The sequence below is a fragment of the Hippocampus guttulatus genome, chromosome 8 (assembly GCF_054856545.1).
Source record: "Hippocampus guttulatus isolate MCC_2025c chromosome 8, RoL_Hgut_1.0, whole genome shotgun sequence".
Lineage (NCBI taxonomy): Eukaryota > Metazoa > Chordata > Actinopteri > Syngnathiformes > Syngnathidae > Hippocampus > Hippocampus guttulatus.
This window is the reverse complement of record NC_141268.1, coordinates 13859017-13881494: the sequence shown is the minus strand read 5'-3', so window position 1 is coordinate 13881494 and position 22478 is coordinate 13859017. Positions and strand designations below refer to the sequence as shown.

Genomic DNA, 22478 nt, shown 5'->3' with positions numbered 1-22478 from the left:
TCTCCATTTTCTTTTATCTCTTCTATTATTTTCTTCTCTTTTCCTTCTTAACGTTATTTTTTATTTTTCTTCTTCGTGCTACCGCTATTTTTATTTTTATTCTTCATGGCAGGGGTTCACTTTGGCCTGGGGAGTCAAGTTCAGCATTCGCTTCAATGATATCTGGAGCCATCTAGCGTCGCGAATGGGTATAATGTCTAGACCCCGAATACAGTAAATATTCCCATCCCCGGAATTCTATGGAAAGGAATATCCCTCACCCGGAATAAAAACCGATGCATTAACATTTTGACTACGATATTACATGTTACCGGAACTTGCGTAAGCGGAAATTCCACTACCCGTAACCCGGATGGAGGTGTAATGCCGCGGGAGCTTAAATACACGCAACGCCCACCCGATGCGACGGAAAAGACAACGCTGAAACAAGTTTTCACTTCGCGTTTTTCGATCATCAGATTCTAAACGACGACGTGCAAGTGAGTTTTTATTGCCGTGCGTTTTACTGTAATTGTGAATGATTTTAACTTTATTCACTTACGTCCTGTAGAACGCGGCACTAGCTTAAAAGCAGCACCCACTCGACACGACCGAAGAAACGTGTTCGCTTCGCCGTTTTCATTCATCAGATTCGAAACGAAGACGTGTAAGCGACTTTTTATTGGCGTGCGTTTTACTGTAATTGCGAAAGATTTTAACTTTATTCACTTACGTCGTGTAGATCATCGCATCGAAACGTAGAAGAACTGTAACAACTGGAGCGGAGCGAGTGAAATGCATCCGTTTGAGCGAGGCTGGACACAAAGTTAAAAAGATCCAGCAGACACTTGGAGTCGGAAAGACGCAAATCTACGAAACTTTAAACAACAAGGCATCGATTCAACTCCTGATGACAAGCCACCATCAGGCAAGGAAGCAATGCAAATGGCAACAAAAATCCTTCTGTATGCACAAGAATTACCAGACATTGGTGATCAACGGGACAGTTACTTGCAACTAGCAAGAAAACTGTTGCCATTCATTGTCATAAACCAAAGAATGCATCCAACAAAACAATCCAAAATACTTTTTTTTCCCCCAAGACAGCAAAAAAAACCCCATTAAAATACTGTACGTATTTTACTGTTGTGATTTTTTTTTTGGATACACCTGTATTGCAGTTTTTGTTATATAAACAGTTTTTGGACAGTATATTTTTGTATTTTTGTCAACATACTTGCAGGTTCATAAAGGACATGTACCATGCTCACTTCCCAAATGAGGAATTTCTGTTATCAGGACAAATTGGACAGCGCAAACACAAGTCCGTACTAGAGAATATTTACTGTATAAGACGACCCCCACTTTTTCCGTCTTATTTCAATGCAAAAAACACCGTCTTATATTCGGGCCAATACGGTAGATGATAGAATTCATTTCAAGCACATCTCATTTCCAATCCATCACAGTGGTGTTTAGGCCAAAAAAGATGACAATAGTGTCCCAATTATTGATGGACCTGACTAGGGATGTTCGATAGCACTTTTATTTTCAAACTGATTCCAGTATGAGTGTCTTTAACACTGGAGAACCCACGGGGTCAAATTTGGCCCAAATCCTAAATTAGGATTAAAGCATTGAAGATTTGAAAAAACATATATTTTGGTGTTCAGTGAACATATAGCAGTCATTTAATGTATAATTCATCATTTTCCAAAGAAGAAAAGGGTTCTTGGGTTCTCCAGGGTTAAGTACTCACCAATATCGAGTACTGACACCTCTAGTGTAGGACTTTTGATATATAAAATGCTCCCAAATGGTGAACAAAGACCTTTCTTTTCCTGACTTTTTTTTTGCCGTTCACAACGATCGCGCTGTCAAACTACCAGATAGGCCTCGAACACTGTGTACCTTGTCTGGATCGAGGGTGAAGTCTGCGTCGAGCAGCTCCCCTGCGTCGTCATCGGGCTCACCCTCGTAGATCTTGTAGGCGGGGTTACCGATCTCAACATTCATGGCCCCGTTGGTCATCCGTTGATGCTGGAAGCCCTTCGCTCTACACGACACACAAGCAAAGTCCAGATATCAGAACGAAACACTGTCGTGGCGCCCGCACGCATCCGTACAATGAAGAGAGGCGGAATCATGGCGTCACGTCCAAAACCAGACTGAAGAAAAGCAAAAGCCACAGCACAGGCACAGACACAAATCCAGCATTCGATTAAAACCCAGAACTGATCCGATTCTTATCGCACAAAATGAACCGCCATCAATCCTAGATGACATTGCTTGCAATTAAATCACCACTGAAATGCGGTAGGGATGAGCATCTTCAATCTTGACCCATCTAAAATTTTTGTTTCAACTAGGATATTATAACAAGGTAACATTCAGGCCCAACTAATTTGTTGCCTCGACGGGCTGCTGTGAACATTGATAGTAAGAAAGCAAAGTTTGATGTGGAAACAATGTGAAATACAGTTAGGTCCAGAAGTATTTAGAGTTTTCATTCATGATTTTATGTTCATACGGCATCACAATCAATTGCCGGTAATACAACAACAACAACAAAAAAACAACAACATGCAATTAAAATGTGGATTTTCAGCTTTATTGGAAGAGGTTTCATAAAAAGAAGGCAATTACCAGTTAGGAATTTCTATTCGGCTTCAATTCCATTTTCATGGTTGGAAATGTATTCGGACAAAGAAAGCAAGCTTTTTAATATTTTGATGAACATTATATGACTTCAGAGGCTGTCTGAAAGTCTCTCCGGGGATAAAACTCAGAATTGGGTGATTAAATGAGCTTACTTCAGGCAGTAAATGAAAAAAAGATTTTCTTCCACATAATTATTTATTAATTTATTATAAACATGGCGCCATTTCCAATGGTCTCACTTTGTCCAAATACTTTTGGGCACCATAAAAAATGTATTTTTTAAAAATGGTAAATGCCTTATATTTGTGAACTCTATAAAAGCCGAAAGCCTACCATTCAATCATATATAGTTCTGTTTTTGTCCAAATACGTGGGCCTAATTGTATGGTTCAGAGAAAAACCTGCTGTGAATACCACAACATCGTCGACGTCCTTCACTATAGACCGGTACCAAATGTATGGAGTCAAGTTCGCCGGGCTGGCGCGTTAGCATGCATATACATCTGCATCAATAATTTCAGAACCAGACACGTGGATTCTTTCCACTTCTGGATGGAGCGTACCATTATTATTATTAGGCTATGACGTGGCGCTTCATCATCGGTATGTGTGTGTCTACAAGAGAGCGAGAGAGAGAGAGAGATTTTGATACTAATCCGGCATGGTCATTTATTTAAATGCTCATCCCTACTGTGCAATATACCATGTGACAGCATGAAAGACATTTACAGGACTACAGTACACGCTAACAGATCTGTTCATTGCAGATCTGTCTTCCAGGTCCCGAAGAGGCAGATTCAACAGGAGAGAGACACTGAAAGGCGAGAATGACGCCACACTAAACACAGGACCAAACACTGCACAGCAACTAAGACTCATGGGTAAGAGGCGAGGTATAAAGGTTTGGATGTAGCCCCCCCCCCCCCCCCCTCCCAACTGTTACCGCAAGCGTTTGGAGCCGGTTTTGCTGGGCCGGCTAGACCTGAGGAGCAGAGGAGATGCCATTACAGTGTAGGAGAAAGGAAAGACTGAGGGAGTTAAAAAAAAAAAAAAAGGCCAAATGGGACGCCTTTTAACTCCGACTCACCCTCTCATCCTTCTCCTGTACCAGATCAACGCTCCTACAGCCAGCAGAACCAGCAGGAGCAGGAGCAGCACAGGGATCACGATGGAGGCTGTGCCTACACACAAACACACACACACACGCACACACACAAAATACATGGATTGAGACATGACAATTGAAGTAGCAGGTTGAAGTTGGTAGTGTATTTGAGCGTCCACTTACGCCCTCCTGAACTGGTGGAACCTTCATCACTGGTGACTGACTCACAGCGATGCCCCGTCCATCCAGGGGAACATCTACACGCCCGCACAAACAAAAGGAGAAGATACGTACAGCTAAGTATACCGCATGCATGTGTGGTGATGATGAAAATTTCCATGCAAAGTTTGCTCACCTGCACTCTGGAAGGTGGGTGAGGGGATTGATGGAGCATTGGCCGTTGGCGCAGTATTCATTTGTATCACATGTGTAGCAGCTGGGCTGGATTCTTCCGTTAGCACATCTGTGGGGGACGGAAAGGTGTTCGTCGTGTTATATTTTGTTCGTACATTTGTTCTCGTGCTTCTAAATGCAAATACTGGATGATGATGATGATGATGATGGTGATGAAGGGCAACTGAGATTTTTTTTTTTTTTTTACACAAACCATCTCTGAAAAGAAAAAATAGCCAGCAAGTGTTTCTCTTACAGAACCCCCCCCCCCCCCCCCGCCCCCCAGCAAACACTATTAAGGTTCAGGGGGGCATATGACGAATAGGTGATTTAGTTTACCGGTAGGTTAAGTTATCTGCTAATACACCGAGAAAAATTGACTTGGCAAGATAAACAAGCACTGCATTGTAGTCGCTTGCCTAAAATTTTGCCCTCAAGGGAATGCTATTCAGAATGAAATTGATTATACAATACACAATAATCTATTTGGCTAAAATGTGACTGTATTATTTATCACGGTTTAACACATTATTTAATTTGATTAAAAAATATATTATAAACCACATATTTTTTAGGTTAATCCAGTTAAATCATGAATGCTTTAAAAAATGTTTTCAAATATTATCTATAAAACAATTAAATAATGTGTAATGTAAAATGGTTCAAAATAAAACAAATTATTGAATGTGATTAATTAATACAATATTTGAAAACATACTGTATATATTTTCATTTTAATCAACCAGTAGTACTCTGAATCATGTACTGCACAGTAAATGCTTGATGGGCCGGATCAAAGAACAGAGTGGGCCACATGCAGCTGGCTGGCTGGAGTTTGCCCACCCCTGACTTAGGAATTATGGCAAATCATTTCTTATTTTCACCTTACTAATGACCACTACTAAAATATGAGGAAAAAATGTTACAAACAAGTGAAACACAAAAAGCTACCACATCTTGCCACCCAACAAACAAACACATTTGACCTTACTTTGAGGTATTTCATCTCGGTTAGAATTCAGTTTTTGCAGCAGGTGCCCAGAGTGTGTGAATGTGTCCAAAAAATTTGCAGTTCCTGAGCTGCTTACCTGCAGGTGAATTCCCCTGTGGATGTAAACCTGTCCTTGGGGATACACTCTCCGTTGCGACAATAGTGGCACTTGTCAATCTCACAGGTGCTGCCAGTGTACTGAGGCAGACAGCGGCACAGTTTGGAGCCACTCGCACTCTGTAGACACGTGCCTCGGTTCAGACAGTGGCCCTCACAGCTTCCTACACACACACACACACGCAGGCTATATCAGTGCCCCGCTTCCGAAACAAAATGCGCAGGTTGAAGCAATGAGACCGCCACACTCACTATACTGGCACTGGTCGCCCAAGAAATCATGAGGGCAGCTGCAAGATGGTTGGTTCCCAGCACTGACGCTGCAGTTGCCTCCATTCATGCAGTGATTCTTACATGTGTGCAGGTTACAGGTCGGCCCTGTAAACCCTGGCAGGCATCGGCAGGTCGGCGAGCCTGTTGACATTTGCGAGGAATTGGCAATAAATACAGTTTCAAGAATTTGTATGTGAATGCTATAAATAGTAAATAGTGTTTATGAATTATAACAGGAGTGGCACATAATTTGGGTGTGATTTTCATGCGATAAGCATTTGAATTTCTCCACTGTGGCTATCTCTTCTCCCTGTAGCTCCCCTCTTCCTCCTCCACCTGTCCTTCATAGACAATAATGTGTCTTCTGTCAATATTTCTGCTAATCTGCATTCACCTCTTTTACCACGCATGCTTACACTTTTCGAAACGTTTCTCCACCAGCTCCCTACTTTCATCGCAGACCACAATGGAATCTGCAAACATCACGTTCCGTGGTGATTCCAGTCCAAACTCATCTGTCAGCCTATCCGACGCTACTGGAAAGAGGAAGGGGCTTAGAGCTGATCCCTGATGCACTCCGGACTCCACCTCAAACTCCTCAGTCACACCTATAGCATACGTCACACTGTTTTGCTGCTGTCATACACGTCCTGTACTAGTCTAACTACTCTGCTACTCCAGGCTTCCTCGTGCAGTACGATCGTTCCCCTCTGGCTGCAATGACGTAGGCTCTACACGTATAAAGACACAATGCAACTCCTTCTCTGTACTTCTACACCAACACCCTCAAGGCAAATGATGCATCCTTGATTGTCTTCCGAGGCATATCGTAATTGATACTAGCTGAATCACTGATCTTTTGATCGGATTCTGCTTCCTACCGGTTGGAGAAGGTGTGCAGGTTCCTCCATTCTTGCAGTAGTCTCTGCACTGGTCAATCTCACACCGATCACCTCCATAGTTAGGCTGGCAGCGACATTTTGGTTGCTTGTGGGCGTTCAGGAAACAACTGCCGCCGTTCAGACACTGGACCAGGCAGGGGCCGCTCGGGGGCGCTGCAGCAATTATTGGCACATGATGTTAATTGATAGCACCTAAGCACTGCTCGGGCAATTAACTAGTGTATATTAATTTTTTTTTTTTTTTGGGTCTGAGATTGATGGTCAATTTGTGTAAAGCCGCTGTGTAATCTACATAATGTACTACATATAGGCAACACTGGTTCCATTTCTAAATTTTGAATGTGTGCGCCTTAGTCTGTATGCTCACTTACAGATAGGAGACAGCGTGGGGGCGGGCTGCTTGACGCATGTGCCGTTGTCCAGCGTGTGTCCGTTGGGACAGGTACAAACCGGGCCACTTGGACTCAGAAGGCACAGCCATTCACATTTCTTTCGGTCGCAGGGATTATTCACTAGAAAATACACACACAGTTTACAATAACACCACACTCTATTCTTCTCTTCTTCAACTGCTTTTGCTTTCACGGCAAACTCACTCTCTGGTTGCTTATTGCGGTGGTACAAAACCAAATCCGTGGCGTGGTTCATTCTTGTTGTCAGGTTCTCCACGTCGCCCTTGCCGAATTTATTGACTCGGAAGACGTGGTTGTGGATGTAGGTGATGCCATAGATGTAGTCTTCAAATATGTCAATACTGAAGGGTTGATGGAGCTCTGCGTAAAGAAGTCCAGTATGAGACATAATTATATTGTTATTTTTCACATTATAGACAGAAAATACACTCAAATGTGAGGAAAATGTGCATGTTTGGCACAGCTTTTCAACAAAAGGAAAATAAATCCATTTAGCAAGAAACATGAAGTAGACAGAATTTATTCGCTTTAGAGGGCCACAAAAATATATATTTGGAATGATTGTGCTCAATTTCTCAACGGTATTCATTTTTAGACACATAGCCTGTTAGCTTGTGGTATTTCGACCAAACTTTTCAGTCTTCAGTGTATATATTTTTTCTTTTCATTATTGCCCCAATACTCATTTCTGCAAATTCACATTCTGTTTCAGAAATAGGAAAAAAAAATAATCACTCAACTATTCTTGATGCTATTCACGGCCACGACTGCATCGCTGCCATTCAGCCTGACACTGCCAATAAATGACAATTTCGCATCGGCCCAGTACAGGCGCTGGTTGAAGTAGTCCACTGCCAGGCCTGTACAAAAACACAACCAAGTTACTTCAGATGTATTTAATTGGCAGACGTAGTAGTGAATGTACTGTGTGCTCTACCAGTTGGCCACTGAATGTTTTCTTCCACCAGCGTCTCTCTCATGGTTCCATCCATGGCAGCTGTTTCAATCTTGGGGTGGTTCCCCCAGTCTGCCCAGTACATTTTCCTAGAGAATGACGTGTCATTTGCGTCACTTCGAACTTATGTTTAACACCCTTCCAAAACAAGAGAGCTTTTCCTTCCCTACTTACCCTCTCGGAGGGTCGACCACAATGGCATAAGGCTCATCAATCATGCCCGAGATGAGCGTTTTGCGGTGTTGCCCTCCGCTCAGCTGAGCTACCTCAATGACGTCTCTACCGGAGTCGGTCCAATACAGGTTTCCCGCCACCCAGTCCACAGCAATGCCTCGGGGCATCTTCAGATCAGGGATCTAAACGCAGAGAGCATCAAAGTCCGCTGACAACAACAACAAAAAAAGCGAGAATGCTCGTAGTCAAGTGATTTGTTGGCTGTATGTCTTCACCTCCATATTGGTGACCCGTGATTCCGTTTGGCGTCGGTTACGGTTGTTGTTCGGTGACGGGGAGGAGGAAGAAGGCAATTCATACAAAGATATGCGCCCCGTGTGCCAGTTGGTCCAGTAGATGCGGTTTGTCTTGATGTGCACATCCATGGCATCTATGCGCACGTTGGCGTCGCCCTGGAAGATTTGCTCATAACGCCAGTTTGGCATAGAGGGGTCCAAGCCGCGGATTTCATTGTCATCGGCAATGTAGAGCACTTGTCTCTGAGCTGGGGATGAAGTTGACAGATAATATAGCGGTTGAGCGGAAATGTGAAATAGCATTTTTCTGTACGATTGAGCTCAAAATGAAACAAAAAGTGATTTTTTTTTCATTTGTTAAATGGGCTTCACATGGCTAAAAATGACACAAGAAAACAGCATTCTGAAGAATACCGATCACTTCTTCAATAATGAAAAGAATTATAATCAGCAGTATTCGTTACCATTCGCTAGACATGTATTAAGAGTAGTAGCAATTTTGGACATGGAACAAACAAGACATTTTCGTGACAGCCGAAACTATTCCGTTTTTGTTGGAAATTGGTGAAATGGTGTTGCCTCACCTAAAAACCCCATCAAACACCTTCAGGAGGAATGAGATTGAGGCCACTGCCTCCTTCAGATCAAACATCAGCTACACTTGACCTCACACATGCTCTTCTGGGCGGAGGGACAACAACTCCCAGAGACACGTGCTAACATCTTGGAGACGACGACTGTGATGGGATTTCTTCCCTGGCCACGAAATTGTGATTGTGCCCTACACTGTGAGTTTTCTATTTTCACTGAGTGCAGTGAGTTTCGGTTATCCTCTCTAAACGTACCCTCAATGCATCTTGAAAAGTAGTGAACAATCCATTCATGAGAAAATGCAGTATACAGTCGGTATCAAAAAACAAAAAACAAAACAGAAAACCGCACCTGGGATTAAATGCCTGGATTCTTTAAAAAAAACATGGAAAAACGTCCTTGGCATTGAATGAGTTAATGTGACCTAGAATTTGTACAATTTGAATGCGATATTTTCAAAAATATTTTTTGAGAGGGGGAAGTAAAAACAAACAACTGAGATAAGGTAGTTGCACAAATGTGCACACCCTCTTCTAACACTGGCTGTGTTCAGAATTGATGTCCGAATAGAACGCAAAAAAGGAATATAAGTACGGTACTCACTGTCAGCCTTGCAAGTGTCATTGATTCTGGTGAAGTACTTGTGGCAGCTGCATTTGTATGAGCCCTTTGTGTTGTTGCAGATGTGGGAACACACTCCAAACTCCCTGCACTCGTTCTTATCTGTCAACAAATGAGCAAATTTGTTGCAGAGTGTTCATGGAACATCACCTGGGAGCAGAGCTGGCAAACGCACCTTCACATCTGTTACGTCCATAGGACTGGAAGCCCGGTTTGCAGGAGCAAAAAGAGCTTGTCCCGTTGACCACACAGTGAGCTTCATCTCCGTCGCCACACACTGTCCTGTTGTTGCGGCAGTCATTCAACACGGTGTCTGCAAGACAACATTCTCACAGTTAGAAACAAGGCGGAGCAGCCCCCCAACTCTCGGCATCGCCGCTCTAACGCGGCCTACCTTTCTTATTGCAGTTGATTTCATCAGCGCCGTAATCCTCACAGTCGTTGAAGAAGTTGCAACGCAGAACGGAGCTGATGCATCGGCCATTTGAACACTGGAATTCATCTTTTTGGCAGACTGGCTTGGATGGAGGAAGCTCTGGAGTAGCAAAGTTCAAGAGAAGTTCATCCAGTCATCATTTGCTTTTTTTTTTTTTAAAGAAGACGCCCTCCAAGGTTTAAACTAGCATGCAGGGAGGGTTAAAAATGCATTGTGCTTTAAACGGATATTAAATGACAACTCACGGCAGTTGATTTCATCACTGTTGTCCCCACAGTTGTTGATCCCGTCGCAGCGTTTTGAAATTGGCAGACACACGCGGTCATTATGACAGCGGAATTGTCTCATGGGCGGACACTGGAATTTAGCTTGGAGTTTAAAAAAAAACAAAAAAAACAAAAAGAGCAGCTCTCAGGAGGAGAAATAAATGTCTGTTTCCAAGCGACCCAAAGGGAAGATGCCAATGTGTTCTTCTTACCACATTCCTCTGGCTTCTCATCAGAATTGTCTCCGCAGTCATCCTCGCCATCACACTTCCAGCCCAGCGGTTTACACAAAGTGTTGTTGCACTGGAACTCTTCCAGGGAGCAGTGTCTTCCCACTGAAATAGGAAAGGGCTGATTATGGCTTCTGATTTCATTTTTGGGCTATTCAGTGATTCCCAAGCAGTGTGCTGATATTTGTTCAACTATCTATGCAGGCGACTTGTAGCGACAGGCAGAACAATTAAATGACAGATGTTATCCAAAGTTGTTCTTACATGATTCAGGAGCTCTGTCAATATTTTTAAGAGGATATATAAGACTTATTGTACAGTATTAGTTTCATTATCGTCTGGACAAAGCCTTCTGGTCATCATCCAAAAAAACAAAAACAAAACACTGGGCTATGCATTAAGAAAATAGAAAGTGTTTCTCACCCTCAATGTCACATTTTTCCTCATCGCTGCCATCCATACAGTCGGGGTCCGCATCACAGCGCCAGCGGATGGGGATGCAGTGGCCGTTTTTGCACTGAAACTGATCACTGTCACACTTGACGTCACAACCATTCTGGACCAAAACAAAACAACAAAAATCCGTTCCATTAGCGTTGCTGACTTTCAAGTTGTCAACTGTAGGTAGGAATTGCTGAGCAATAACCTCATCTGAGCCGTCGGCACAGTCGTGGTCGCCGTCACACTTCCAGCGCCCGGCAATGCAGCGGCCATTTGTGCATGCAAATTCGCTCTCTGAACACTGCCGAGGGACTGAGGGAAGAGAGTTCTCAGATTAGAAGGCTGAGGGATAGGTACATGTGAAATGGGAAGAAAAGGGAAGGGCAACAACAACAAAAAAAAAGGAGAAAGCACTGCAAAAAAAAAAAATACTCAAGGTTGCTGCCTGTTGAGCGTCAGGCGGATAATTTTAAAAAAAAAAAGAGGTTGATAAAATTGTTTGTTTCAGGAATGACTAATGGGGAGCAGAGATGGGGACGGGACAGCATACTGTAAACTATGGTACACGGTGGAGGATTTTGCGGGGTCTGTTGTAGAGGGGCGGGGTTTGAAAGAGGGCAGAAAGGACACGGAGCAAGAAGCTGAGATTCTTAAACTGAAAGGATGAAAACACCTACCTCTTGCTCACAGCAACAGGCCAGTGTGAAATACAAAATAGATATGAGATGAGGTGAGATGTGAAAATGAGCACAAGACCGATTCGAATGGAATCTCGTCACGGAGTGAATCAAACGGCAAAAACTGTGTGAAAAGGTGACACGTTGCTCAGCACTCATTGACAGCGGCACTATTTAGTAGAACCGTTGCATTCAAAGTACAAAAATAAAGGAGTACCGCTATGTGTTCAGGTTTTCATTGTGCGAAATGTTTTTTCCTTCTTAGTTATGCATTATTTAGCTGGTGCGAGTTATAATCGGGAGCTACGTATAATCCGTAAAATACGGTATACCTTTTTCTTAGCACCACTAGTTCAGCAAGCAAGAAGGTACGCAGATCTATCATCATGTGTGAATCCATGCAATAAAATCTGTATGTTTGTTGTTGTTTTTTTCTTAAATCTGTGTATTGTTGTGGTTATAGTTTAAAGTAGCGTGAAATTGCACAGCGTCACGCCGAGAGATCTCGAATTGCGCAGTTGCGCCTAATGTTCTATTCAATGAGTAACAGACTGAGTGGGAACCTACCACACTTGTCTTCATCAGAGTTGTCCCCGCAGTCGTTGTCGTAGTCGCATTGCCAGCGTCCGGGCACGCAGCGGTTGTTCTTACAGCGAAACTGATATGGCTCACACGTCCGCTCATCTGAGCGTCAAAAGCAACATAAAGGAGACGAGGTATTCAGAATTTTCGAGAACCGTACCAAGAAACATTTCGGCAAAGGGATTCGTGTACTTACCGCACTCCTCTTTGGGCTCATCTGACGCATCGCCGCAGTCATCCTCGCCGTCGCACTTCCAGCGCGCTGGGATGCAGCGGCCCGAGTCCTTACAGCGGAACTCATCCACACCGCATGTCATTTGAGCTGCGGCGTCAATGACACAGTGAGTCAAATCGACAGCAATTTCGCATGATGGAGAATTAGACAATTCTTCGACAAAAACAAGAGTGCATGTTTTCCAAAATGCATACAACATGAAATGATGTTCATCACGTCAGAAATTAATCAGCAGTCTCAGTAAGGTAGTAGCGAGGCATGTCATCCTAGGTGTGTGTGTACTCAACATGACCTTGTATTTATTTCGTAACTTAGTAGCTGTATTAAGACTGTATATTTGCGGCACTATACAGTATTATGTTTGAATTAGATCATTTTTAGGACCACAGAGCCTTGCCCACACTGTCACCAGCGAGCCAATAAGTTTGATGAGGTGCGGAAAAAAAGCACAACTGCGCCTTCGTTCGTAAAACACGGTCATTTTCCTTGTAAATTTTCATTCATAAACCTGGTCCTTTGTAAAATGAGTTTTCTCTTTCATGTAGCCATATTTTCACAGCAGTAAAGGGGATCTTAAGGTATTACTTTCATCCACATTAAAATCACAAACGTGTTTTTTCAGCAAAAGAAAATTCGATCCGTTTCGGTTGTAAACTACTTTTTTGTAAAAGAAATCGATGGGTCTTACTGCAGTTAGCAGGCTCATCGGAACCATCCACGCAATCATTGTCCCGGTCACACACCCACACCCGTGGAATACAGCGCTTGGTGACGGCACACTGGAACTGGTTGGGGGCGCATGTCACCTCCGCTATAGAGAGGACGGAGGGAGCATGTTAAATACACAGAGATCACTCGGTTCCTGGCACTGCATCACTCTGACAATCTTCTCAAGATAAGGTCTGTATCTTCTGCACAAATACAGCACGTGTACGGTGAGAACTGTAGTGGTAAAACTTACGACAATCTTTCTCATCCTCTCCTTCTCCGCAGTTGTCCTGTCCGTTGCAACGGAAGATGCCAGGGATGCAGCGGCTGGGGTGGGTGCATTTAAACTGACTCGGCAGGCACACATGGATATCTGGAGAGCAGATGCATAAACGCTTACTACTGGTAGAAATTTACAATACGGGGGGGGTATCGAAACATACCACAATTGGCTTCATCTGAATTGTCTTGGCAGTCATTGTCTCCGTCACAGATGTAGGCGGGATTTGTACAGATTCCTGTACCGCATTGGAACTGACCTGGTCTGCACTTAAACTCCGCTAGCGTGACAAAACCCAAGGGACAATTTCAGACCCAACAGTAATAGATGATGGAGATGGCGGCGAGGAAGCAGTTGTCACTCACGGCAATCGGCCGGCTCATCCGAGCGGTCCCCACAGTCATCTTCGGTGTCACACTTCCACCAAAATGGAATGCACTTGTCGTTTTTGCAAACAAACTGAGGAATCAGAGAAGGGGAAACCCTCATTTATGGACATGGTTAAGTTTTTGCTAAAGTTGCAAAGGCCCCAGGACACACATCATAAATTTCAAGAAACTTTCCATGGGAAGGCTAGTGGGCGAATTTGAGTTGGACGCAGTTCACAATGGAATTGATGACAATTTAAGGTAAGATAAGATGAGATAAGAAAACCTTTATTAGTCTCGCAATGGAGAAATTCCCAATTCACAGCAGCAAAGTTATGAAAGGAAGAAGTATCCATCCATCCATTTTCCGAACCGCTTGATCCTCACTAGGGTCACGGGGGTGCTGGAGCCTATCCCAGCCGTCTTCGGGCAGTAGGCGGGGGACACCCTGAATCGGTTGCCAGCCAATCGCAGGGCACACAGAGACGAACAACCATCCACGCTCACATTCACACCTAGCCACTTTCGCGGCGCCATTTTGAAGTCAAAATAACAAAAATAACACAACACAACACATAGGACACAGACAGTCGTGCAATCTTCACCACTAATGATGTGAAAAACAATTGTAAATAGCCCTGCGATTTATCCATTTTGTATTTATATTGCACTTAATTGAACGGTGTTTGTTTGTTTTTTCTTCTTTCTTCTTTCTACCCACATTCTTGCTGCTGTAGGCTGTAAATTTCCCCAGTGATTTAACATGACATATTTACTTTGTTTTAATCGTAAATAGTTCTTTAATTCATTCACTCCCAAAGACGTTTTTAAACGTCTTTTCAGACTCGGTCCAGAATTGGCTGGTACTGAATGAGTTTAATCATCCAATCCTTTTCCATACAGTTTGTTGTCGTTCGGGTCACCAGTGAGCTGGAGCCCATCCTATCAAATATAGAGTGAGTAAAGTAATTTTCAACATTATTCCTATAACTTAGCTTGTAGCAGACGTGTGCACATTTTCAGCATGACGTCTCTGATCCACTGGTGAAAGGACACTTTGATCCTCTCCTCTTTCATCTATAACTGCTTCGGACAACAAAATGTATGCAGAAAAGTGGTGAAGATTGCACGACTGTCTGTGCCCTATCTGTTGTGTTGTGTTATTTTTGTTATTTTGACTTCAAAATGATGCCGCGAGAGTGGCTGCCTTTCCAGCAGCTCCTATATTTTGTTGTTCTACTTCTTCCTTTCATAACTTTGCTGCTGTGAATTGGGAATTTCTCCATTGCGAGACTAATAAAGGTTTTCTTATCTTATTAGCTGCCCCGATTGACCCATTTATATGCTTTAATCCCTTTGTTGAAGTCATTGTTTTAAAGTCGCGCACCTGACTGGCAGTGCAGTTAGACAAGCACTGTTTGCCATCTGCTGCCAAATAAAAGTTAGTGGGGCAGGCACATTTGTAGCCCCCTCCTGGTGAGAGTAGACACAGGTTACTGCAGCCGCCATTATCCGTCTGGCACGGGTGTTCTGCCACTGCAGAACAAGATGAAAGGAAATTAGACATCCCAGTGAAAAATCGTGATACGACAGCAACTGAAAGATGACTCGGTCATACCCTCCGGCTGGCGATACGGATGGTAAATATGGACGTCCATTGGCCTGTGTAAGGTGCTGATCAGCAAGGTCTTGTTGATTCCCAGAGTCTTATGAGCTCTGTTGATGGACTTGGTCTCCCAGTCTGTCCAGTATATGTACTCTTCAAACAGTGTCATCGCAAAGATGTGGGGGATATCCTGGGTCAAAACTACACATAGGAGACCACTCGCATTGGTATCAACATCTGGCAAAACTCGCCATCGCACTTTCATGTGACTACATGTGCTTTACCTGTGTGTCTATTGGTTCCGTCCAAGCTGGCGAAGGCGATGTAGTCCTCTCGGGCGTCGGCCCAGTAGATGCGATCATTCACAAAATCCAGAGTCAGACCATTGGGCCAGGTGATCTTATCCTCCACGATGACGGTCCTGTTCATGCCGTCCATCCCAATCCTCCCAATATGAGGGGTGTCACCCCAGTCTGACCAGTACAAGTATCTGTCAAAAAAGACAAGGGTGCATTACAATTTCTGCATCAGAACAAGAACCAATCACAGGAGCACAAAGACGAAACACACGGTGCCTGCACCTAAACCAAAACATTTTCAACATTTTTGGGGTTTTTTTTCTTTTTAATAAATGCTCTTACCCATAGCGTACATCCACAGCGACAGCCCTTGGTTCTCTCAAGCCATTGTTGACCAGAACCGTCCGGTATGCTCCATTCAGCTTTGACACTTCAATAGTGTCCCGCCCTTTATCGCACCAGTACAGGTTTCCTCCTACCCAGTCTACTGCAAGCCCGTCTGGGTTGCTGAGTGAAGTGCGATGCAGGACCTGTCAATCAAAATGTAAAAAGCTACTTTGAACACATCACTATGAAAACATTTTTATATATGCCGTATTTTCCGGACTATAAATCACAGTTTTTCTCATAGTTTGGCCGGGGGTGTGACTTATGTGTGAAATTATTAACACATGATTATGTCATTTCACATTATTTTCATATTAAACCACAAGAGGGTGCTCTCGGCTTGTGTTGATAAATCGACGATGAGTGTGACGTAAGCGACGTAGAAGAGGAAGTGGCGCATCGTCTACCTCCCGAGTTGGGGGAGTTGTTTAAAAGTGACACAGAGGATGAAGATTTCATTGGATTTCGTGATTTGGACTGAAACTGATAGCTTGGTAAACTTGTTAGCCTGTTCGTTATGCTAGAGCTATCTGAATAACTCTTAATATGTTACGCCGTTACTGACATTACCCGGCATGTCAGTCATGTAACGTTAGTATACCATACACTTGTTCTCTATTTTATTTATTTTAAATTGCCTTTCAAGATGACATGTATGTTTTTGGTGTTGGATTTTATCAAATAAATTTCCCCCAAAAATGCGACTTATACTCCAGTCCGACTTATATATGTTTTTTCCTTCTTAATTATGCATTTTTTGGCTGGTGCGATTTATAATCCGGAGCGACGTATAATCCGAAAAATACGGTATATATACATACACACACATACACACAGAGTGTAAATCTTGGTTAAAAAACAAAACAAAAAAAAGGATCAAAATATGGCCACAGTGACCTGAACATCACTGCCATTGATGTGCATTCGTCGGATCATGCTGCCCTGCGTGGTCACATCGGTCCAATAAATCATCTGCTGGCGATAGTCAAAGTCCAAAGCCACAGCATTGTTCAATCCCTGTCAATGCGCAGATATTATTAGTAGGACCGGCGGTGAACCCGAGCCGAAGCCCATTGAAACCGATGCTTGTCGTGGAAGCGGCAGATCTCACCTGTTTGAGGAGAGTGTAGTTGGAGCCATCCAAGTTGAGTTTGCGAAGGTAGTAGCGATTGGCAAAGATCAGGAAGGGTTCCTCGTCTGTAGAAAGGAAAAGAGCTCATCAGTGCCACATGTACGAAAGTTTGGGAAACACTGTCTACATGATCTGAGACGGACTGGTGATCTGTCAATCCAGAATGAGCAGAGATGGGCTCGGAGAAAATAGATGGATGCATGGCTGTCTCTTACCTGATGTCGATTTGCATATGGTGGGGTTTTCGGGGCTAAGTTGGAAACCCTCAACGCACAGGCAATGGAAGCTGCCATGTGTGTTGATGCAGCGTTGCGTGCAAGGATAGGTGCTTGTACACTCGTCCACGTCCACACATGTCTTGCCGTCATCTTTCAGCCGGAATCCAGGATGGCATCTACACTGCAAGGTGATGCGGCAAACAGCAGGTAAAGCCCCAGTACGCGTCGCAAGCCGGAAACGCGACCTTGAATCACTCTTCACTTACCTTGAAGCCGATCTTCAGGTCCTCACAAAGCTGAGAGCAACCACTCAATTTGGTGTTCAGGCACTCGTTAATGAAGCAGTTGAGCTCATCGGAGCCATCGCCGCAGTCGTCCTTGTGGTCGCAGAGTAGCGTCTCGTTGATACACTTCCCATTGCTGCAGGCGTACGCTGTGTCGTTGCATTTTTTCTCTGTTGCGCGCACACAAAAGGGGAGAATGAAGAAACCGTTCGTTGTAACCCCATAACTGATTTGCAAAACTGCAAATTTGGACTCGGGAGATAATGCTCAATGTTGATCCAGAGAGGTACAGAAATGAACGGCTTTATCCTCGGGGGAGGGGGGAGGGGGGGGTGACGGCATGCGGGAGCCTCTCCCAGTTGACGTTGGGCAGGAGGCGGTGCAAATAGTTTGCAGTGGTGTCGATCGACACAACATCACAAAAAGAGCGGTTCTTATATTTTCTTTCATGCCAAATGATTAAGATTAACTCTTCTCGTAATACGGCACGGTTCGACAACACAAGAGTAAACATGGTGCTGAAGCCATGGAAAATTATGTCAAGGAGCAGAAATAAATCGAGGACTATAACCAAAGCTTGTGAAATAATGAAATCATCTCCAAGCAGTCTTATTATAGCATGACCATATGCCCGAAAGGGACTGTGAGCAGGATCGGAAAGACGCAAGTAAAAAAATGTTATTATTGTTTAATCTCACTAGACAAATAAAACAAGTGCTACACCCTATCCATGTAAATAGAGTGAATATAACCTGGGCCCAAGCAGCGTGGGTTCTTCGGTGCTTCATCTGAGTGGTCATGGCAGTCGAAGTCCCCATCGCACTCCCACGAGCTCTGAATGAGGCAGCGTCCATTGGCACAGCGGAACTCCTTGGGTCCGCAGGTCGGGTATTCTGTAGCATGCGGCAAAAAAAGCGAGCTGTGAAAATCACCCACCGGTTGCGTCAAAAAAAACAAACAAAAAAAAAAAACGCTTCACTTACCACACTCCTGCGACTCATCTGAGCCGTCGCTGCAGTCGTTGTCGTGGTCACACACAAAGTGCTTGGGAATACACTGCCGGTTTTGGCACATGAACTCATTGTTGCTACAAGTGTTGTTAAAGACTGGGACACAAACAGACGGACTGGGTCAGTGAATGAAATAGGACTGTTTTTTTTTCTTACCCTCGTCTCTTTGATTGTATCCGAGCCTTGTCTACTCTGTACTCACCACAGCCAGCTTTGATGCTCTCGTCTGCTCCGTCGGGACAGTCTTTGTCTCCGTCACACTTCCAGCGTTGAGGGATACACATGTGGGAAGCGGGACACTGGAAGGCTTCGGGGCTGCATGTTTTGGTTTCTGTCAATAAACGAGGAAACAATCAGAAACCACCGAAGTCTTCATCAAGCATTCAATGAAATGCAGTGGAAGCTCGATTCAACAGATTCAGTGGACAGAAAATACTGTCCAGCCCACTGCCTCTTTTGGCTCTAATCTGGTGCCAGGCGGTATCCCCTCGGCAGAGAATGCATGCATCCCAAAGGAGATACTGTATGAGAGTTGGCGCTCAGGTGAACGAAAGTAACGTGAGAGACAAAGAAGACCGAATGGGAGAAAAGAGATTTGAAATATTGTCTTACATTGATCATGTGGTCGAAAGGATGGCAGTTACAAAAATGCCGTCGTTTCTTTCCATTCAATTATCGACTGCAGTTAATGCTTCCCTGGGTAAATCTGACCTCTATTTCATACACCGTATGACCACCAACAGGCCTCTTGTGAAACAGCAGGTGAGCAACATAAGGACTGCGACAGTTTGGTTTGAAGACACGGAGGACGCACTGCAGGAAAGACTCCGTAATTTCTGTTGAGAAATTCGTTTTTACTCACTGCATTTACTGTCCTCGTCGCTGCCGTCGCCGCAGTCGTCCGCGCCGTCACACACCCACGAGTTTGGAATGCAGCGGCGGTTCCCGCACTCAAACTGAGAGGCTGCGCAGAATTTATCTGAAAGGTTCAGAGGCAAGCGTTTGAAGCACCGGTAACAGCGTGATGTCGTCCGGCTCGTTCAGCTTCGACTGTGCCAACTTACCGCAGTGAGCCTCGTCTGCGCCGTTCTCGCAGTCCTTCTCTTTGTCACAAGTCCAGCTCATCGGGATGCATCTTCCGCTGGGGCAGGCAAAGAAAGGTGTCGGGCACTTGGTTTTTCCACTGCCTGGAAAAGAACACACATGGCCAATTTAATTATAGGCATCATTAAAAAAAACAAACACAAGAGAAATGTAATTTGTATTGCTGGGTTCTTCCAGAACAATAATTCTCATCAATCCAACATTGAACTTTATGCTTTTATTCCCTAAGTGAAAAACGACCTTTCGTAGGTCACCGCCTTCCCATTTTGTGAAAATCAATGTGTAGTGCAGAACCTGGGCAATTTCTCTCATCGGAGAGGTCTCCACAGTCGTTAGCCCCGTCGCACTGCCATGCGGGGTCATAGCAGAGGGTGGTGAACTCGCACTTCTGAAATGTCACTCCCTTCACTCCCAGGCGGAAATAACTGGAACAGTCGGTGGCAGCTTAAAAAGAGAGAGAGAGAGAGAGAGAGAGAAAGACACACACACACACACTACTTTACAGCACAGCTCGGTCTGGAGCCTCAGCTTTTTTTTTCCCCCCACTTATTTATATTTTGCAGCATCAGGCTTTTTTTTAATTCCCACTTACTGCAGTTCATCTCATCACTCGCATCCTCACAGTCCACTTTCTGGTCACACTTGCTGGAGTTTGTGATGCAACTTCCATCTCTGCACTGGAACTGTTCGGGTGAGCACAGCGTTGCTGGCAAGCACAAACGTATTCGATTAGCTTGTGGTCATCAATAAATTATTTTCATTAGAAAAAACAAGACACGGGTGCCTGGTTGGTGAACCTGACAGCATACACTACTACATTTAATCATTAGCGGTAGCAGGAGCAATATTGCAGTAATACAATTAACAACTCATTCAGTACCAGCCAATTCTAGACCAAGTTTCGTATGTAGTAAGTTTCGTAAATTTGTAGTTTCGTTTAAAAACGTCTTTGGGAGTGAATGAGTTAACAGGAAAGATTTAACATCTCCATTAGAAAAGTATAAATGGTATGACTCACTGTTACAGAAAAGCTCATCGGAATTGTCTCCACAGTCGTCCTGTCCGTTACACCAGGAGTGATGCCCTACACAGCGGCCATTCACGCAACGCCTGAAGCCCTTTTTGCACGCACGATTGGCTGGAACACAAGCCCAGAATGAAATAGCGTGCAAAATAAAACACAAATATTTGGCTTAGCGGCTCATTAAAACAGAGCGAGAGTTCCTTCTCACCACAGTAAGACTGCTTCTCATCAGATTTGTCCTTGCAGTGGGCCATGCCGTCGCAAGTCAGCGTGTAGTTCACGCAATCTCCATTTCCGCACTCAAACTCATCGGTGGGATTGCATGTGGCGTTCAGCGCTACAGCGAGAGGGCAGAAACGGCATTCAGATTTCACTGTTAATTAAAATACAATGAGTGGGGGACGTAAATTTGACTTTTTAATTGTTTGTATTATTGGGTCTCTGCACAGATCCGCTACAGTAATTGACAATGGGGGGGCTTGGTGATGAAGTGCTGCCTCCAGGAGTGAAAATGGATCACATATTCATGTGCTTTATGGGCACATACTGTATTGTTAAATTACACAGTGGTGATTTATTTGCTGCCTGGACGTGGAGGGCTGAATTTCTTATGTTCTGGAGGAAGTGTATGAGTCAGGCAAAGGTATTGGACACTTGGTTTTTCCACTCTCGAGAAGAGCACAGACTCCGGCGGTTTTCAAAATCACTAGGGAAAGTTGCGAAACTTATTCTTCGTCCCTTTTTTGAAAAATACAGATGAAATGGAAGATGAAATAAAGTCAAAATCCGGTATCCCTTACACTGTACTGCATTACCTATGCAAGTGTTGTCCTCCAAAAGCTTCCTGTCACCACGACAACTGCAGTTGACTCTCCCTTCCGAAGTCAGCAGACACAGGTCCTGACATCCTCCGTTGTTAACGCGGCACAAAGAGAACTCACCTGAGCAGAGCATAAGTTTGTTAGGAAGGTTATCGAGCACAAATTTGCACATTTCAACACACCTGGCCTGCAATTAATTTTCCGGCGGATTCCTACGCTAACACGTTCCCATCAGAAGAACGCAATGACCACTCTTTATACTTTAAAGTTCTTATTTTTGTCGTAATGTAATCATTTTTCGACCTTGAAAGTGTCATATATGCTGCTCTTCGGAAACACTCTGTACAACCCAGTGAAAGTGTGTGTTTTAGAGCCGCAAGAGGAGCTTCAGCCAACCCCAGAAGACTTTGGGTGAAGCTACCACATCCTGCACTGACGGACGGTCAATCACTGTGTGATTGTAGTAAATAGGGACTGGGAAGTGAGCCAACGCCAGCAGCGTCAAAGTCAGGCACGTGAACCACGACACGAGGGGTTTACTTTTACAACTTTCAGGATCTTTGGCTCCATTGCACTCAAAGCGGATTCAGATCACTGAAGCAGACTGACGGCCTTTGAAAAAATATCTTGTAACCAAAAGAAAATAGCGGCTGCACAAACACAGTGGAAAACACTCACAGCTGTTAGTGTCTTTGGCCACGGCGGCGATTCCCATTGGCTGCTGAGGGATATCGGCACGCAGAACCTTCATGTCTCCTCCGGTGTATTTGTCAGCCCGAAGCACGGCTCTCCTCACCCAGTCCGTCCAGAAGATGTAATCTCCATATACTGCCAGGCCAAACGGGTGCACTGGTTCATTCTTCAGTACCACCTAGAGGGGGAAGCATAACCGCATTTAT

At 44.2% G+C, this 22478-nt stretch overlaps 1 protein-coding gene and 1 long non-coding RNA gene across 4 annotated transcripts in view; one reads left to right on the top strand and one right to left on the bottom strand.

Moving 5' to 3' along the window:
* Nucleotides 1–22478, bottom strand: part of LOC147201283 (low-density lipoprotein receptor-related protein 1-like) — a 104063-nt gene that overhangs the window by 2428 nt on the left and 79157 nt on the right. Inside the window, exons 44-89 of one of the 3 annotated variants that reach the window (XM_086118744.1) lie at nucleotides 22258–22450; nucleotides 21574–21699; nucleotides 20967–21095; nucleotides 20753–20872; nucleotides 20327–20440; nucleotides 20029–20178; nucleotides 19695–19817; nucleotides 19493–19609; nucleotides 18833–18961; nucleotides 18604–18726; nucleotides 18373–18513; nucleotides 17603–17790; nucleotides 17334–17517; nucleotides 17098–17183; nucleotides 16884–17003; nucleotides 15942–16129; nucleotides 15585–15790; nucleotides 15313–15501; nucleotides 15082–15230; nucleotides 13692–13785; nucleotides 13490–13606; nucleotides 13300–13419; nucleotides 13027–13149; nucleotides 12300–12425; nucleotides 12089–12205; nucleotides 11050–11156; nucleotides 10827–10959; nucleotides 10386–10508; nucleotides 10153–10275; nucleotides 9866–10006; nucleotides 9647–9784; nucleotides 9454–9573; nucleotides 8239–8507; nucleotides 7964–8145; nucleotides 7772–7878; nucleotides 7575–7694; nucleotides 7018–7194; nucleotides 6793–6933; nucleotides 6401–6574; nucleotides 5499–5660; nucleotides 5227–5410; nucleotides 4101–4208; nucleotides 3929–4002; nucleotides 3728–3821; nucleotides 3584–3622; nucleotides 1891–2035 (exon numbers count right to left, since the gene is read on the bottom strand). In XM_086118744.1, coding sequence (XP_085974870.1) covers nucleotides 1891–2035; nucleotides 3584–3622; nucleotides 3728–3821; nucleotides 3929–4002; nucleotides 4101–4208; nucleotides 5227–5410; nucleotides 5499–5660; nucleotides 6401–6574; nucleotides 6793–6933; nucleotides 7018–7194; nucleotides 7575–7694; nucleotides 7772–7878; nucleotides 7964–8145; nucleotides 8239–8507; nucleotides 9454–9573; nucleotides 9647–9784; nucleotides 9866–10006; nucleotides 10153–10275; nucleotides 10386–10508; nucleotides 10827–10959; nucleotides 11050–11156; nucleotides 12089–12205; nucleotides 12300–12425; nucleotides 13027–13149; nucleotides 13300–13419; nucleotides 13490–13606; nucleotides 13692–13785; nucleotides 15082–15230; nucleotides 15313–15501; nucleotides 15585–15790; nucleotides 15942–16129; nucleotides 16884–17003; nucleotides 17098–17183; nucleotides 17334–17517; nucleotides 17603–17790; nucleotides 18373–18513; nucleotides 18604–18726; nucleotides 18833–18961; nucleotides 19493–19609; nucleotides 19695–19817; nucleotides 20029–20178; nucleotides 20327–20440; nucleotides 20753–20872; nucleotides 20967–21095; nucleotides 21574–21699; nucleotides 22258–22450 — 6333 coding nt within the window. Of the gene's footprint in view, nucleotides 1–1890; nucleotides 2036–3583; nucleotides 3623–3727; nucleotides 3822–3928; nucleotides 4003–4100; nucleotides 4209–5226; nucleotides 5411–5498; nucleotides 5661–6400; nucleotides 6575–6792; nucleotides 6934–7017; nucleotides 7195–7574; nucleotides 7695–7771; nucleotides 7879–7963; nucleotides 8146–8238; nucleotides 8508–9453; nucleotides 9574–9646; nucleotides 9785–9865; nucleotides 10007–10152; nucleotides 10276–10385; nucleotides 10509–10826; nucleotides 10960–11049; nucleotides 11157–12088; nucleotides 12206–12299; nucleotides 12426–13026; nucleotides 13150–13299; nucleotides 13420–13489; nucleotides 13607–13691; nucleotides 13786–15081; nucleotides 15231–15312; nucleotides 15502–15584; nucleotides 15791–15941; nucleotides 16130–16883; nucleotides 17004–17097; nucleotides 17184–17333; nucleotides 17518–17602; nucleotides 17791–18372; nucleotides 18514–18603; nucleotides 18727–18832; nucleotides 18962–19492; nucleotides 19610–19694; nucleotides 19818–20028; nucleotides 20179–20326; nucleotides 20441–20752; nucleotides 20873–20966; nucleotides 21096–21573; nucleotides 21700–22257; nucleotides 22451–22478 lie in introns of those variants that run through there. The other 2 variants (XM_086118746.1, XR_015101692.1) reach the window with 2 other exon arrangements.
* LOC147201285 (uncharacterized) lies at nucleotides 312–895 on the top strand. Its single transcript, XR_015101693.1, has 3 exons — nucleotides 312–479; nucleotides 551–646; nucleotides 722–895. It is a non-coding gene; the product is annotated as an uncharacterized LOC147201285 (long non-coding RNA).